This window comes from Mauremys mutica, chromosome 24 (assembly GCF_020497125.1).
Source record: "Mauremys mutica isolate MM-2020 ecotype Southern chromosome 24, ASM2049712v1, whole genome shotgun sequence".
Lineage (NCBI taxonomy): Eukaryota > Metazoa > Chordata > Testudines > Geoemydidae > Mauremys > Mauremys mutica.
The window spans coordinates 16964713-16980325 of NC_059095.1; the positions used below are offsets into that span (position 1 = coordinate 16964713).

The 15613-nt window shown below is 45.2% G+C and overlaps 1 protein-coding gene across 1 annotated transcript in view; it reads left to right on the forward strand.

Moving 5' to 3' along the window:
* The window catches only part of LMNB2 (lamin B2), an 81688-nt gene extending 81221 nt beyond the window's left edge, over positions 1 to 467 (forward strand). The window contains exon 12 of the mRNA XM_044998283.1: positions 39 to 467. Within this exon, the coding sequence (XP_044854218.1) occupies positions 39 to 80 (42 nt within the window). The 3' untranslated portion in view covers positions 81 to 467. The remainder of the gene's footprint in view (positions 1 to 38) is intronic.
* Positions 468 to 15613: the final 15146 nt, after the last annotated feature.

Below are 15613 nucleotides of genomic sequence, written 5' to 3' on the forward strand. Positions count from 1 at the left end.
ATTCTACTCTGCACTAACTAATTTCTTTGTTCCTCCAGGGGGATCCCAGGACAACGTCTAGAGGATGTTCAGTGATGTGAAAAAACATTATTATTTGCTACTTTTTTTCCTTTCTTTCCTTTTATTTTTGCGATTTTTTTCCTCCAGAGCCACTGAAAACTATTTTTATATGTATCATCTGATTTCTTTAAAAGTTTACTCCTTGTTACATTTTTATAGAAAAAAAATTAATCAAGCAAAACTGCCAGGATTTTTAAATAGATTTCTTTATCCTCCCCCCCCGCCTACTATTGGAATATTGGATTATTTCCCCACCATTAAAACTTTTGTCTTGTATATAAACCTGCAGTAGAATGAATTTTAAGCTAAAATGGGACTGGACTCCTTGAGAGTAGGGTAAATATTAGGGCTGTTGATTAATCGCAGTTAACTCATGCGATCAACTCAAAAAAATTAATCGCGATTAATCACACTGTTAAACAAAAGAATACCAATTGGAATTTATGAAATATTTTTGGATGCTTTTCATACATTTTCAAATACATTGATTTCTATAACAACACAGAATACAAAATGTACAGTGCTCACTTTATATTATTGTTGATTACAAATATTTGCACTGTAAAAACGATGAACAAAAGAAATAGTATTTTTCAATTCACCTCATACTTACAAATGCAGATTTGTTTTGTTATATAACTGCACTCAAAAACAAAACAATGTAAAACTTTAGAGCCTACAAGTCCACTCAGTCCTACTTCTTGTTCAGCCAATTGCTATGAGAAACAAGTTTGTTTACATTTGCATGAGATACTGCTGCCTGCTTCTTATTTGCAATGTCACCTGAAAGTGAGAACAGACATTTGCATGGCATTTTGTAGCGGGCGTTGCAAGGTATTTACGTGCCAGATATCCTAAACATTTGTATGCCCCTTCATGCTTCGACCACCATTCCAGAGGACATGCTTCCATGTTGATGATGCTCATTAAAAAAATAATGCATTAATTAAATTTGCGACTGAACTCCTTGGGGGAAAATTGTATGTCTCCTGTTTTACTCGCATTCTGCCATATATTTCATGTTATGGCAGTCTTGAATGATGACTCAGCACATGTTCGTTTTAAGAACACTTTCACAGCAAATTTGACAAAATGCAAAGAAGGTACCAATGTGAGATTTATAAAAATAGTTACAGCACTCGACCCAAGGTTTAAGAATCTGAAGTGCCATCCAAAATCTGAGAGGGACGAAGTGTGGAGCATGCTTTCAGAAATTTTAAAAGAGCAATACTCCGATGTGGAAACCATGGAACCTGAACCATCAAAAAAGAAAATTAACCTTCTGCTGGTGGCATTTGACTCAGATGATGAAAATGAACATGCGTCGGTCTGCTCTGCTTTGGATCATTATCGAGCAGAACCCGTCATCAGCATGGACGCTTGTCCTCTGAAATGGTGGTTGAAGCATGAAAGGACATATGAAACTTTAGTGCATCTGGCACGTAAATATCTTGCCACACTGGCTTACAACAGTGTCATGTGAATACCAGTTCTCACTTTCAGGTGACATTGTAAACAAGATGTGGGCAGCATTTTCTTCTGCAAATTGTAACCAAACTCGTTTCTCTGAGGGATTGGCTGAAGTAAGACTGGGTGGACTCTAAAGTTTTACATTGTTTTAATTTTGAATTGAGTTTTTTTTGTACATAATTCTACATTTGTAAGTTCAACTTTCATGATAAAGAGATTGCACTACAGTACTTGTATTAGGTGAATTGAAAAATACTATTTCTTTTGTTTTTTTCAGTGCAAATATTTTTAATCGAAAATAAATATAAAGTGAGCACTGTACACTCTGTATTCTGTGTTGTAATTGAAATCAATATATTTGAAAATGTGGACAACATAAAAAATATTTAAATAAATGGTATTCTATTATTGTTTAAAAGTGCCATTAATCACAACTAATTATTTTTAATCACGTGATTAATCACAACTAATTTTTTTAATCGCTTGACAGTCTTAGTAAATATGTCATTCTTTAACCTCAAACTGGTTTTTAAATAACAGATTTAAGGCAGTGTGAGCCTGTACAGGGCTTTTGGAGAACCCAACATGAGTGCTTCCCACAGTACTGGAGCCATTTAAGAAAATGGTAATATCCTTTTGATATACTGAGTCTTGTATACATTAGGAAAATTATAACCCAGAATTTACCACAGATGCTGCTCCACTAGTGGAAGCAATGATAGAAGCTGCAGTGTAGACAGAGGTAGCAAGAGTACCTATTCCAAGTAGGATCAGACAACATCTGAACCCTGTCCGCGTTATCGCTCCGTCATTACTAACACTGGTGGAGAATGATGGGTCCCAGTTACTCTTGGGCAGGTATAGTCTGAATGTAATGAGGGATCAGAGCTGAAATTTTTCACAGTTTTATTTATTGGGACTTTCAGTCACGATTGAGACCCTAATAAATAGTGGATGCAAGGGTGAAATTGTGATGGACAACAGATATGATGATATGAATGGTTGTAAAGTATTTGGCATTAAACAGAACTTTTGGTTCAATAATTCAGATTTTAGATGTTAAAATACTTTATTTTTGGCTATGATGGGGTTTTAAAAAGCAATCGTAAATGTTGATTTTTTTTATCACTGCTACGTTCAGTTTATTAATAGTTCTATTGTATGTAAAGGGACATTGTCAGATAGTTAAGGCAACAAAGCATTTGCAAAATGTCTTTAAAAAGTGAGAAGGTTTTGGTTTGGGTGTAAGCAGTTTCTTGCATTGTTTGCCGCAGCAGGTTGTCCAGCCTGACTGAAATGCTCTAAGTAAACACAAATAATGTAAGTACAATACATATTAGAAGTAAGATATTACTAAAAAAAAGTTATTGTATCTAGTAATGTCTCCTTAAGTTCAGGTTTCCTCTCTTGTGTTTTTACCAGAGGTAACTTTTGACTACCAGAAGCATTAGGATTCTTGTGATAGTGCACCTTTATACACTATGAAGTATAATTGACTGCTCCAAAGAATATATTGACTGCAATGTAAGCAAACATTTTTTCCCAATAGTTGATAATTTGGATACCATTTGATACCAGCATAGAACTCTTGTACAACCTGCACTCTTGAACTCTGGTCTTGTTATTCAAGTAGTTTAGATTCATCACACAAGCTAGAAGGTTTGGATGTTTTCGGTGGCTTTTGGACATTATGTTCTCTGAACAGTATTTAGACTGACAGATATAACTTAGAAGGCCAGGTTAGTGGCTTTAATGGCTGGCTTTCCTACAATGCAAGCAGGGTGGGAAAGTGATTTTTAAAAAGGTTATGAACTTTCTCCTCTCACTTAAAAAATGTCAGAGGTGCTAATTTTCTGCAGGTGTTCACAAAATGTTCACCTCAGTAAGGTGATTTAATTATCACAATTAAATGCTAGTAAAGTATTTAGAATTCTATTTTAGTCCATTATCAACAGTTCATTGTGGAAAAATCAGTAAAAAGAAATGGATTTTTGGAATAATGTTTCTCTTTGTCCTTGTATTTGGTCATTTTTCTTATATTCCCACTCTGCTTGAGTAGGTGGTTGAATATGTAGTAAATCATACCTATTGCTGTAAAATATATATAGCTGAAATTGTGTTTCTCAGCCATACCACTACCAATTACCTTTTCTAAATTATTGTTATGCAAATGAATGCAATCAGGGTGAAACTGTTTTTGCAATATATCTTCTAATCACTGGACTCTGTTTCCCTTTCCAACTCTGTTTTCATGATTTACTTTATATAGAAGATAGGTTTTTTTAAAGATCTCTCTCTATATATTTTTTAATGTTGGACAGTATTCAGAGTGCTCATTCTGTTTTGTAGTAGACTTATTCCTTTAATATTTTAAACTATATAGAATAATATGTAGTTCATTCATTCAAGCCGACTCAGTTGGCTTTATTTAGTGAATTTCCTTGTAAAGTCTGGGCTAGAAGGGCAGCTTGTATCAGAAAAGACCTCATGTGACCTGAGCCATAGTTTATGCAACACGTACTGAATATGAGTCTGTGTCTTGCTCTAGGGTATAATGCTGGCAGACCCTTCCTACTGGCTGTAGTGCCTTTTACCTTTAACTAGCTCATCGAAGTCAGTGGGACTGGCCAAGATGGTGAGCACAACATCCCCTAGTAAGTGTCTACAGAATTGGGCCCTAAATGTGGAGGAGTTTCCTATGAAACTTCCTAGAAGCTTGTTCAAATGCCAGTGCTGGTACAGATTAACTTCCTATGAGTTCTGCACATGCAAGGTTGAAGAACTTGATGTTTTACAGCCTTTTTAACTGTAATACTCCTGCCTGAAACTGACACACGAGCGTACACCATTAAGAAAGGCAAAAAAGGCTGCAACAGTGATTTCTGCATGTAAATTGCTTCTTCCTCCTGCCATGCCATGTTTATGTAACATAGGTGCTTAGAGACGGTGGTGAGGTGGGACAGTATAAGAAGCTCAATAGACTAAGACTAACCTCCTAAAAGCATCTTTGCTTTGGTGATTGTTACCACTGCATTTTTCAGAAGGCTACTTAAAATGTAAGAAGCAATTCTTGACTGTAAAGTGCAATACACAGTAAAACTACTGTATTCCGCTTCTTGTTTGCATTAATGTGTCTTTCCCATTTATGTTTGACTTCCTGAGCATTCAGCCTGACTCTTTCATTAGATTAAAGTAGGCACTCCAAACTGGAAGCATTTTCTGCTGTACCAGATCTAAAGCAGCACTGTTAAATTTTTTTATTTATTTATTTTTCTTTTCTTTTTTTTTTCTTGTTTTTGGCAATCCCAATAGTTAATTAAAGCTTTGTGTTCAGACCAAGTGTAGCTTCTCCCTACCTAGCCATCTTTTTCTATTAGATCCTGCAGGTGAGCCATTCATGTTGTATGTGGAAGATCATCAGAATTTCCATGGCAATAGACTAAATATTACAAATGCAGGTTTCCTGAAGAAGGCAGAGTTGTCCTGTGAGGAGAACTGATCAGTCTAGTTAGCACAAAATAATTATTTTGCTCTAGCTATACCAATATAACTCATTGGTGTGGACATTCTATTCTGGAATTCAAGTCATTTTATTCTGACCTAAGGAAGTTACACTGGAATAACTATAGCTGATCAATTTCCCCATGTAGGCAAGCCTTTATTCACTAATAGCAAAGGGAACAGCAACAAAGAGCTATGTGAAAAGCATGCTATAAATGCTCCCTCTTCCAGGTTTGCATATTGTGAAGGTACTTGGGGTGTGAGAGGGGAGCAAATCCAGCACCCTCCTGCATGGCATGGCCATAGAGCAGAGGTGGGCAAACTACAGCAGGCGGGACCGTCCTGCCCAGCCCTTGAGCTCTTGGCCGGGGAGGCTAACCCCCAGCTCCTCCCCTGCTGTCGCCCCCTGCCCCACAGCCTCAGCTCTTCATGCCACCAGCGCTCTGGGTGGCGGGGCTGCGAGCTCCTGCCGGGCAGCATGGCTGCAAGAGCCGCCGTCCTGCCACGGTGCTCTAGACTACGCAACGGTGTTGCTGGCTCCGACCGGGCAGCGTGGCTGCCTGTCCTGGTGCTCTGAGTGGCATGATAAGGGGGCGGGGATTGGGGGCGTTGGATAAGGGGCAGGGGGCCCCAGGGGGACAGTCAGGGAGCAGGGGGTGGTTGGATAGACGTGGGAGACCCGGGGAACCTGTTGGGGCGGGGGCATGGATAGGGGTTGGGGCAGTCAGGGGACAGGGAGGGTTGGATAGGGGGTAGGGTCCCGGGGGGGGGGCGGTTAGGGTCAGGGGACAAGGAGCAGGGGGGTTTGGATGGGTCGGGTGTTCTGAGGGGGGCAGGAAGTGGGAGGGGGCCAGGACCAGAACCAGGCTGTTTGGGGAGGCACAGCCTTTCCTACCTGGCCCTCCATACATTTTCAGAACACTGATGTGGCCCTCATGCCAAAAAGTTTGCCCACCCCTGCACATGCCTAATACCCAGTCTGGCTACTTGGGCTGGTACAGGACTCTGGATTTGTCCCTGAAAGCATAAAAGAAGGAGTTAGCAATGATTTGTAGGTCTTTCATCAGTGTTGCTATGCCAATGGCTGGGGGTTTGCCAGCATATAGTGTGCATTCATAGTAGGAACCAAAATATAGTCTCAGGAAGCGGGGTGGGGGGGGTGGGATGGAGTCAGCTTCCCACAGCCTGAAATGTAAAGGGTAGCTTAGTTTGACTCTGTTGAATGTAATTGCTGTTGGTTACATTACAATGTGAACCAAAGTGTACTGTGAAGGGAAATGCACTCAGTATACATGTTTTTTTGTTGAGCAACAGGGCATGCAGAACCCACAGCATGTGCCCAGAGGGGTTTAATGTTCTTTATACACTTAAGATACTTCTTTTCAAACATCCCATGTGTAAAGATCCTTAACCTGAAACCAGTCAGACATCCTGTAGGGGTCAGAAAGTGGCTCCTAGAGATTACCCTCATCCCATCTGAAAGGTGAATCCTTCCTTTCATATTCTCCCCTTCCCAGTGTTAATAGGAGAAGGATAGTACAAGTGGCAGGTTTTTAACAATATAATGCATGCCTTGTAGCCACTTATCTCACTTTCAGTCTTAAGCCATTTTATTATAATTCTTTCTACATCTAGTTTTGAAAGGCTAAACTCTAAAGAGCGGGCATGTCCATACTGGATACTGGCTTTTACCATCACTGTTGGGCCCAATTACAAACCCCTGACTTGGAAGGAAACACAGCCTTATTAGGGACCAGTGAGTGGAAGGATGGTTGGTGATTGCATTTCAAAGCATTGCATTAGCTGAATGTGGAGACAAATTGTGTTAGCTTTTTTTTACTGTTTGAAACTTAAAATGGCCTGGGAAACAGAATTTCTGTTTGCCCTTAAATATGCTTAGCTTTAAAATAATTTAAAGGTGATTTTTATATAAGCCCATATTTACATGCAATTATTATTTGTAAACATAATGCCTTTCTTGAAATGCTAACGTCTAGAGGGAAAAAAAGGTGCTTACTTTTGAGAGAATTAGTTCAAAGAAGCATAATGCACTGTATTGACTTTGGGGTTAGTAAAAGAAAAATGTCTTTTATTGAATTTCCAAGAATTTGTAGTCATGAGTTAATGTAGATTTGATGTAGTCTACATGATGTAGTCTGCTGGGTCGGACAGACATTCTGGTGTTTTTCAGATACCCAGATTGTTACACTAATATTGCAAGCAATAAGCTATTTTAAACAAAGTTTAAGCCAAGAGGCTTTACATTTGGACAGAATGATACTGTCTTGTTTGAACTCTATTTTCGTAACAGTGATGCCTTTTGACTTGAATTGTAATTTTTTAACACAGCCTTTTGGTAGCTCCAGGTATAGGCCACTGCTCGCCTTGACTGACATTTCCTTGGGAAATTTGCTGTAAAAGAGCTTTTTGATAATGGCTTATTGAGTTTTTAAATAAGTTATTATGAAAAAAAAAATCTAATTGAAGAACAGAGAAATAGAAAATGTTGGTGTGGAGGATATGAAAACTACACAAAGATCTAGACTTTATCATTTCATAATTTTTTGTTTTAAGAAATATGCATGCCAAATGTCTCTTTCAATGATTTGTAATATACATTTTATGACTGGAAGCCTTTTTGTACAACACACTCCAATAAATGTTTTGAATTTTATCTGTTACCTTCTTTTGTTTAAAACAAACCGAACCTCATTCAAAGGCTGCCTCGTGTGTCATAACTGGGTGTCATCCCCACATAGACAAACAGAGGAGAGAAGAGCCAATGGCATATTGGGCTGTATTAGTAGGAACATTGCCAGCAGATCGAGGAAGTGATTATTCCCCTCTATTCGGCACTGGTGAGGCCGTACCTGGAGTATTGCATCCAGTTTTTGTCCCCCCACTACAGAAGGGATGTGGACAAATTGGAGCGAGTCCAGCAGAGGGCAACAAAAATGATTAGGAGCACATGACAAGGAGAGGCTGAGAGATGAGGGAACGGGGGTTATTTAGTCTGAAGAGAAGAGTGAGGGGGGATTTGATAGCAGCCCTTCAACTACCTGAAGTGAGTTTCCAAAGAGGATGGAGCTCGACTGTTCTCGGTGGTGGTAGATGACAGAACAATGGTCTCAAGTTGCAGTGGGGGGAGGTCTAGGTTGGCTATTAGGAAACACTATTTCACTAGGAGGATGGTGAAGCACTGGAATGGGTTACCTAGGGAGGTGGTGGAATCTCCATCCTTTGAGGTTTTTAAGGCCCGGCTTGACAAAGACTCGTCTGGGATGATTTAGTTGATGTTGGTCCTGCTTTGAGCAGGGGATTGGACTAGATGACCTCCTGAAGTCTCTTCCAACCCTAAGATTCTATGATATCAGTGTAATATGTTGTCCCCTTGGGTGTGGTGCAGGGGTAACTGAGTCCTTTTCTAATCTGGCATTTGACTTCCAATAGTAGCAGTGCAAACTTCCACCTCTTTTCCCTCACTGCAGGAGAACCTGACCCCACTGGATTTTGTGCAGTGTTTGCACTGTGTTCTGGAGGGATTGTTTCTGTTGGCTTCCTGTGATGACCAAAAAGGGGAAAATCATTGGCAGCTAGTGGTGATGGATTCCTACCCATTGGGAACTGAACGAAAGCCACCAGCTCATGTTTTAATTAGGGCTGTCCAAACTATTAAAAAAATTGTGATTTTAAAAAAGTGTGATAATCAGTTTTAATTGCACTGTTAAACAATAATAGAATACCATTTATTTAAATATTTTTGGATGTTTTTTCCATTTTGAAAAGTGCCATGTGAACACCTGTTCTCAAATTCAAGTGACATTGTAAATAAGCAGGCAGTAGTATCTCCTGTAAATGTAAACAAACTTGTTTGTTTTAGAGATTGGCTGAACAAAATGTAGGACTGAGTGGACTTGTAGGCTCTAAAGTTTTACATTGTTTTGTTTTTAAGTGCATTTGTAAGTTGCACTATAGTACTGGGGATGAGGTGAATTGAAAAATACCATTTCCTTTGATTACTTATATATTTGCACTATAAAAAAGATAATAAAAAATAATACAAAGTGAGCACTGTACACTTTGTATTCTGTGTTGTAATTGAAATCAATATATTTGAAAATGTAGCTAAACATGAAAAATATTTATAATAAATTTAAATTGGTATTCTGTTATTGTTTAACATGCAATTAAAACTGCGATTAATTGTGATTTTTTTAAAAATCAAATTAATTTGTTTTGAGTTAATCGCTTGAGTTAACTGCAATTAATTGACAGGCCTAGTTCTAATGCAGCGGTTGGTCACTACCAACCTGAGTTAGATTTCCAGCCAGTGATTGAGATCACCTGAGCCAGCTGGTTTTAGGCATTGGTTTACACTTCTAGTGTAACATTATTCAGCTGCTCTCTCTACTGAATAATGTTACTATTCTTTACTGGCAGTGTGGGCCCTTTGGAGGACCTCAGCTGGTACTCTGAAGTCTCCAAGGCTATCAGCCCAGCTTTTCTCACCAGCACTTATTTATAGTAAACAATTCTATCTGAATTAGTCTAGTTCTTCTTTGAGTGCTTGCTCATATCGATTCCAATTAGGTGTGTGCTTGCCGTGTACACGTTCGTCGGAAGATTTTTACCCTAGCAACACTCGGTGGGTCGGCTGAGGCGCCCCCTGGAGTGGCGCCACTATAGCGCCAGATATATACCCCTGCCGGCCCATCGCCCCCTCAGTTCCTTCTTACCTCCCGTGACGGTCGTTGGAAGTGTGGAGCGCAGCATAGCTGATCTCCACCTCCCTAGCTTTCCTCGTGTTTTCTCTATAGATAGTTGTAGATAGTTCAATAGTTCTTCGAGTGCTTGCTCATATCGATTCCAATTAGGTGTGCGCGCACCACGTGCATGTTCGTCGGAAGATTTTTACCCTAGCAACACTCAGTGGGTTGGCTGGGTCGCCCCCCGGAGTGGTGCCGCTATGGCGGTGAATATATACCCCTGCCGCCCAACGGCCCTTCAGTTCCTTCTTACCGCCCGTGTCGGTCGTTGGAACAGTGGAGCGCGGCTTAGCTGATCTCCACTTCCCTAGCCTACTCGTAGTTCCTTACTAATAGTTGTGTATATAGTTATAATCTTTATAGTTGTAGTTAGTTTTAGTCGTTTTCTATAATATCGTTAGTGTATATAGTTGCGAGGGGATCGGGGATTAGCCCCTTCCCCCCACCCGGTACTGGGGCTCATGCCCGGGTCTCCGGGCTTCAAACCGTGCTCAGCCTGCCATAAGCTGATGCCAACGGGAGATCTCCATGACTCCTGCCTTAAGTGCCTCGGGGAATCCCATCTCTCAGATAAGTGTCGGATCTGTAAGGCCTTTAAGCCGAGGACAAAGAAAGAGCGGGACTTTCGCCTCAAACAGCTCCTGATGGAGGCAGCTCTTAGTCCAATGCCCTCGGAACCGAGCGCTGAACAATCTACATCAGGGAAAAGCGCTCTTTCGGCTCCGGATCGCCCCGGTACCACTAAGGCCCCTCTGCTCCGAGACCGGTGCCTGAAAGCTCCCCGGTGCACGCTGTAGTCAAGCTCACTATCCCATCCACACCAGAGACCTTTTCCACAGCGAGGGATTTAATTGCACTGATGGAGTCTGCACTGCCTCAACCCCCAGCACCGCCAGTGCGGGTCATTCAGTCCATTGGCAAGCCTGTCCTCCTGAGGCCACCCTCTGTCGGCACTGCTGAGAGGCACCGATCAAGATCTCGGTCCCAGCGGCATTCTCGGTCCCATCGCCAATCCTGGTCCCGATGCCGTTCGCAGTCCCGGCACCGCTCTCCATCACGGTACCAGTCGCACTCGCGGCACCGCTCAGCGTCCCGTTCGCAGGCCCGGCACTCCCTGTACCGATCCAGCTCCCGGCACCGTTCCAGGCATGGTGCCTCTCGCAGCCGCTCCAGGCGACGAGCCTCGAGATCTCGGTCGACCTCCCAGCACCGATATGGTCGCAGGTCCCAGTCTCATTCACAGTACCGTTATGGCGCCTGGTACCGCTCTCCGGTGCCACCCCGAGAGAGATCGTCTAGAGACGTGGCCCCTTCTCAGGGTTTCTCAGCTCCTCCTTGGCCGTCTAGACACACCTCAGTGTCATCTCACGCGGACAGTGCTTCCTATGCACAGGACCGTGACTCGGACGTGCCCAGCCGAGTCTTCCAGGAGACCCAAGGTCAAGAACAAGGGCCCCATCAGTGGTCATTCTGGACACCTTGGGCGTATCACCAAGCCCAAGGTGCGCCCCCAGAGGCATCACGCTCCGTGCCATCTGAACATCGGGTGCCAGAGGCGACTGTAAGCCGCCCCCCTCCTGTGGGTATAGATGAAGCTTCCGTTCCGCCGACAGACTCTCAGGTCCCACTGAACCTGACACCGCCCAACAACAAGAGCCTATGCAGGACCCTCTTGTCCCTGGCCTCTCCTCTTCCTCCTCTCCAGATGAAGCGGTGGCGGGGACATCCTCCTCCGGCCCTCCCCCTATTGACCTGAGGGCCCATCAGGACCTTCTGAGGCGGGTGGCCCAGAATATGAATCTTCAGGTGGAGGAGGTCCCGGAGATAGAAGACCCTGTGGTGGATATTTTATCAGCTGACACCCCCACAAGAGTGGCCTTGCCCTTTATTCGTACTGTTCAGGCAAACGCCGATACCATCTGGCAATCTCCAGCCTCTATTCCACCCACGGCCAGGGGAGTTGAGCGGAAGTACATGGTACCCTCTAAGGGCTACGAGTATCTGTATGTGCACCCTCCTCCCTGCTCGTGCAATCGGTTAACAAAAGGGAGCGCCATGGCCAGCAAGCTCCTTTGCCAGAATCCAAGGAGGCTAGGCGCATGGACTTATTGGGCCGCAAAGTATACTCTGTTGGAGGCCTCCAACTCAGGGTGGCAAACCAGCAAGCCCTACTTAGCTGATACAACTACAACACCTGGATGGTGGTGGGCAAATTCACGGAGCTACTTCCCCAAGACTCCCGCCAGGAGTTTGCAGCCCTCTTGGAGGAAGGAAAGAAGGTGGCAAGAACCTCTCTCCAAGCCTCACTGGACGAGGCTGACTTGGCAGCCAGAACTCTGGCTCAGGAGTGGCCATGAGGAGAATATCATGGCTTCAGGTGTCAGGCCTCCCACCTGAGTTACAGCAGGCTATACAAGACTAGCCCTTTGACGGCCAAGGCCTATTTTCTGAAAAGACTGACCCTAGGCTGCAAAGCCTAAAGGACAACAGGGTAATCACGCGCTCGCTGGGAATGCACACCCCGGTGACTCAGCGCAGGTCCTTCCATCCTCAGCCTCACCGCGCTTACCCCCCGCCTAGGCCATGACAGGACTTCAGCAGAAGACGCGGCCGGGGGAATTGCAGAAGGCAGTCTGGGCCCCAAGGGGGTCAAAATCAGGGCCCCCCCAAACCACCCGCGGGACCCAAACCGAACTTTTGATGGGATGCCCGAGGACAGCGTACCAGTTCTTTCCCAGGATCCTTTTCCGCCTTTTTACAACCGCCTCTCCCATTTCCTCCCTGCGTGGGCCCAACTAACATCAGATGTTTGGGTCCTACGCACGGTAGAACTGGGATACCACCTCCAATTTATTTCGCCTCCCACCCCCCATCCTTGTCCCTCTTCAGGGACCCCTCTCACGAGCAATTCCTCTTGGAAGAGGTACGGACGCTCCTAACCATGGGAGCTATAGAGGAGGTACCGAAAGACTCGAGGGGCAAGGGGTTTTATTCCCGCTATTTCCTAATCCCCAAAGCAAAGTGAGGTCTGAGACCTATCCTAGACCTGCGAGGACTCAACACATTCATGATAAAGTTGACGTTCCGCATGGTATCCCTGGGGACCATCATCCCGTCCTTGGATCCCGGAGACTGGTATGCCGCCCTCGATATGAGGGATGCGTATTTTCACATCGCCATTTACCCACCACACAGACTATATCTCCGTTTTGTGGTCAACCATCAACATTTTCAATTTACGGTCCTTCCGTTTGGCCTTTCTGTGGCCTCACGAGTATTCACAAAATGCATGGCTGTAGTCGCCGCATCCCTCCGTCGTCGTCGAGTACATGTCTTCCCGTATCTTGACGATTGGCTCATTCGAGAGACCTCCGAGACGCAAGTCACCAGTCATGTTGGCATCGTCAACGGCCTATTCAGATGACTAGGCCTGATGATCAATATAGAAAAATCCACTCTGGTTCCCACTCAGAGAATAGACTTCATTGGGGCCATCCTGGACTCCACTCTAGCCAGAGCCTGCTTACTACAGCCCCAGTTTCAGGTGATGGTATCAATTATCCAAAGCCTGCAAAACTTCCCGACAGCTTCGGCTCGCACTTGTCTCAGCCTCCTAGGTCACATGGCGGCCTGCACGTTCGTGACCAAACACGCCAGACTACGCCTCCGTCCCCTTCAAACTTGGCTCAACTCGGTATACCACCCGGGCAGAGACAGCATAGACATGATCCTCACGATCCCCCCGAGCATCATAGACTCCCTGACCTGGTGGCTGTCGCCCCCCTGGTCTGCGCAGGGATGCCTTTCCACCCGCCTCAACCTTCAATGGCCCTGACCACGGACACGTCATCTCTGGGTTGTGGAGCCCACCTCGAGGATCTCTGCACTCAAGGCCTTTGGTCAGCTCAAGAACTGACCTTGCACATCAATGTGCGGGAGCTGAGGGCAGTCCGCGTCGCGTGCCAGGCGTTTCAAGAACATATACAGGGCCGTTGTGTCTCAGTGTTCACAGACAACACAACGGCCATGTTTTACATAAACAAGCAGGGCGGCGCATGTTCCTCCCCCCTTTGTCAGGAAGCCATCCAACTCTGGGACTTTTGCATAGCCCACTCGATCGACCTGGTAGCGTCTTTTCTCCCAGGGGTTCAGAACACTCTGGCGGATCACCTCAGCAGATCCTTCCTGTCTCACGAGTGGTCAATTCATCCGGACGTTATCCATTCTTTTTTCTGGAAGTGGGGTTCTCCCCGCATAGACCTCTTCGCCTCCCGCGAGAACAGGAAATGCCATGTGTTCTGCTCCTTCCAGGGTCACTCCCCGGGCTCCCTCTCAGATGCATTCCTGATACCATGGACGAGCCATCTACTTTATGCCTTTCCACCATTCCCGCTGGTTCACAGGGTCCTGCTCAAGCTCCGCGGAGACAGAGCCCACCTGATCATAATCGCTCCAGCATGGCCGAGGGAACACTGGTACACCATGTTGCTCGACCTCTCGCTGACCAAGCCAATCCCCCTACCTCTTTGGCCGGATCTCATAACTCAGGACCACGGCAGACTTCACCACCCAGATCTGCAGTCTCTTCACCTTACGGCATGGTTGCTGCATAGTTAAGCCAGTCTGAGTTACGCTGCTCTGCCTCGGTACAAGTAGTACTCCTGGGTAGTAGGAAATCTTCCACTAGGTTAACGTATCTGGCCAAGTAGAAGCGTAACGCTGTTCCCACCGAGGCACCAGTTCTTACTATCTTGGACTACCTCTGGTCCCTAAAACAACACGGCCTAGCGATCTCATCAATAAAGGTGCACTTGGCGGCCATCTCTGCCTTCCACCCAGGGGAGAGCGGCCGCTCGGTCTTCTCTCACACCATGGTTTTGAGGTTCCCTCAAGGGCTTGGAACATTTATACCCACAGGTACGCCGCCCCGCCCCTACCTGGGACCTCAATCTAGTTCTAGCCAAACTTATGGCTGCTCCCTTCGAGCCGCTAGCAACCTGCTCGCTGCTGTACCTGTCCTGGAAGGCAGCATTCCTCTTAGCCATTACATCAGCAAGACAAGTCTCCGAACTTCGGGCTCTCACGGTGGACCCCCCCATATACAGTGATTCACAAGGACAAGGTACAGCTGTGACCACATCCGGCCTTCCTCCCTAAAGTGGTGTCGGCCTTCCATATCAATCAAGATATCTTCGTTCCGGTTTTCTTCCCGAAGCCGCACTCATCTCACCAAGAGCAGCAACTGCACTCCCTAGATGTCCGAGGGCTCTCGCATTTTATATAGAGCGAACAAAGCCCTTTCGTAAAACACCTCAACTCTTCATCGCGATGACAGATCGAATGAAGGACCTACCTGTCTCCTCCCAGAGGATTTCATCTTGGGTGACGTTGTGCATCCGCACCTGCTATGACTTGGCTCATGTTCCGATGAGCCACCTCACCGCACATTCTACTAGGGATCAGGGTTCATCTGCCGCCTTCCTGGCTCATGTACACATCCAGGAAGTTTGTCGTGCAGCTACCTGGTCCTCGGTCCACACCTTTGCGTCACATTATGCATTGGTATAACAATCCAGAGATGACGCGGCATTTGGCTCAGCAGTTCTACATTCTGCGACATCTCACTCCGACCCCACCACCTAGGTAAGGCTTGGGAGTCACCTAATTGGAATCGATATGAGCAAGCACTCAAAGAAGAAAAGACAGTTACTCACCTTTGTAACCGTTGTTCTTCGAGATGTGTTGCTCATATCCATTCCAAACCCGCACTCCTTCCCCTCTGTCGGAGTAGCCGGCAAGAAGGAACTGAAGGGCCG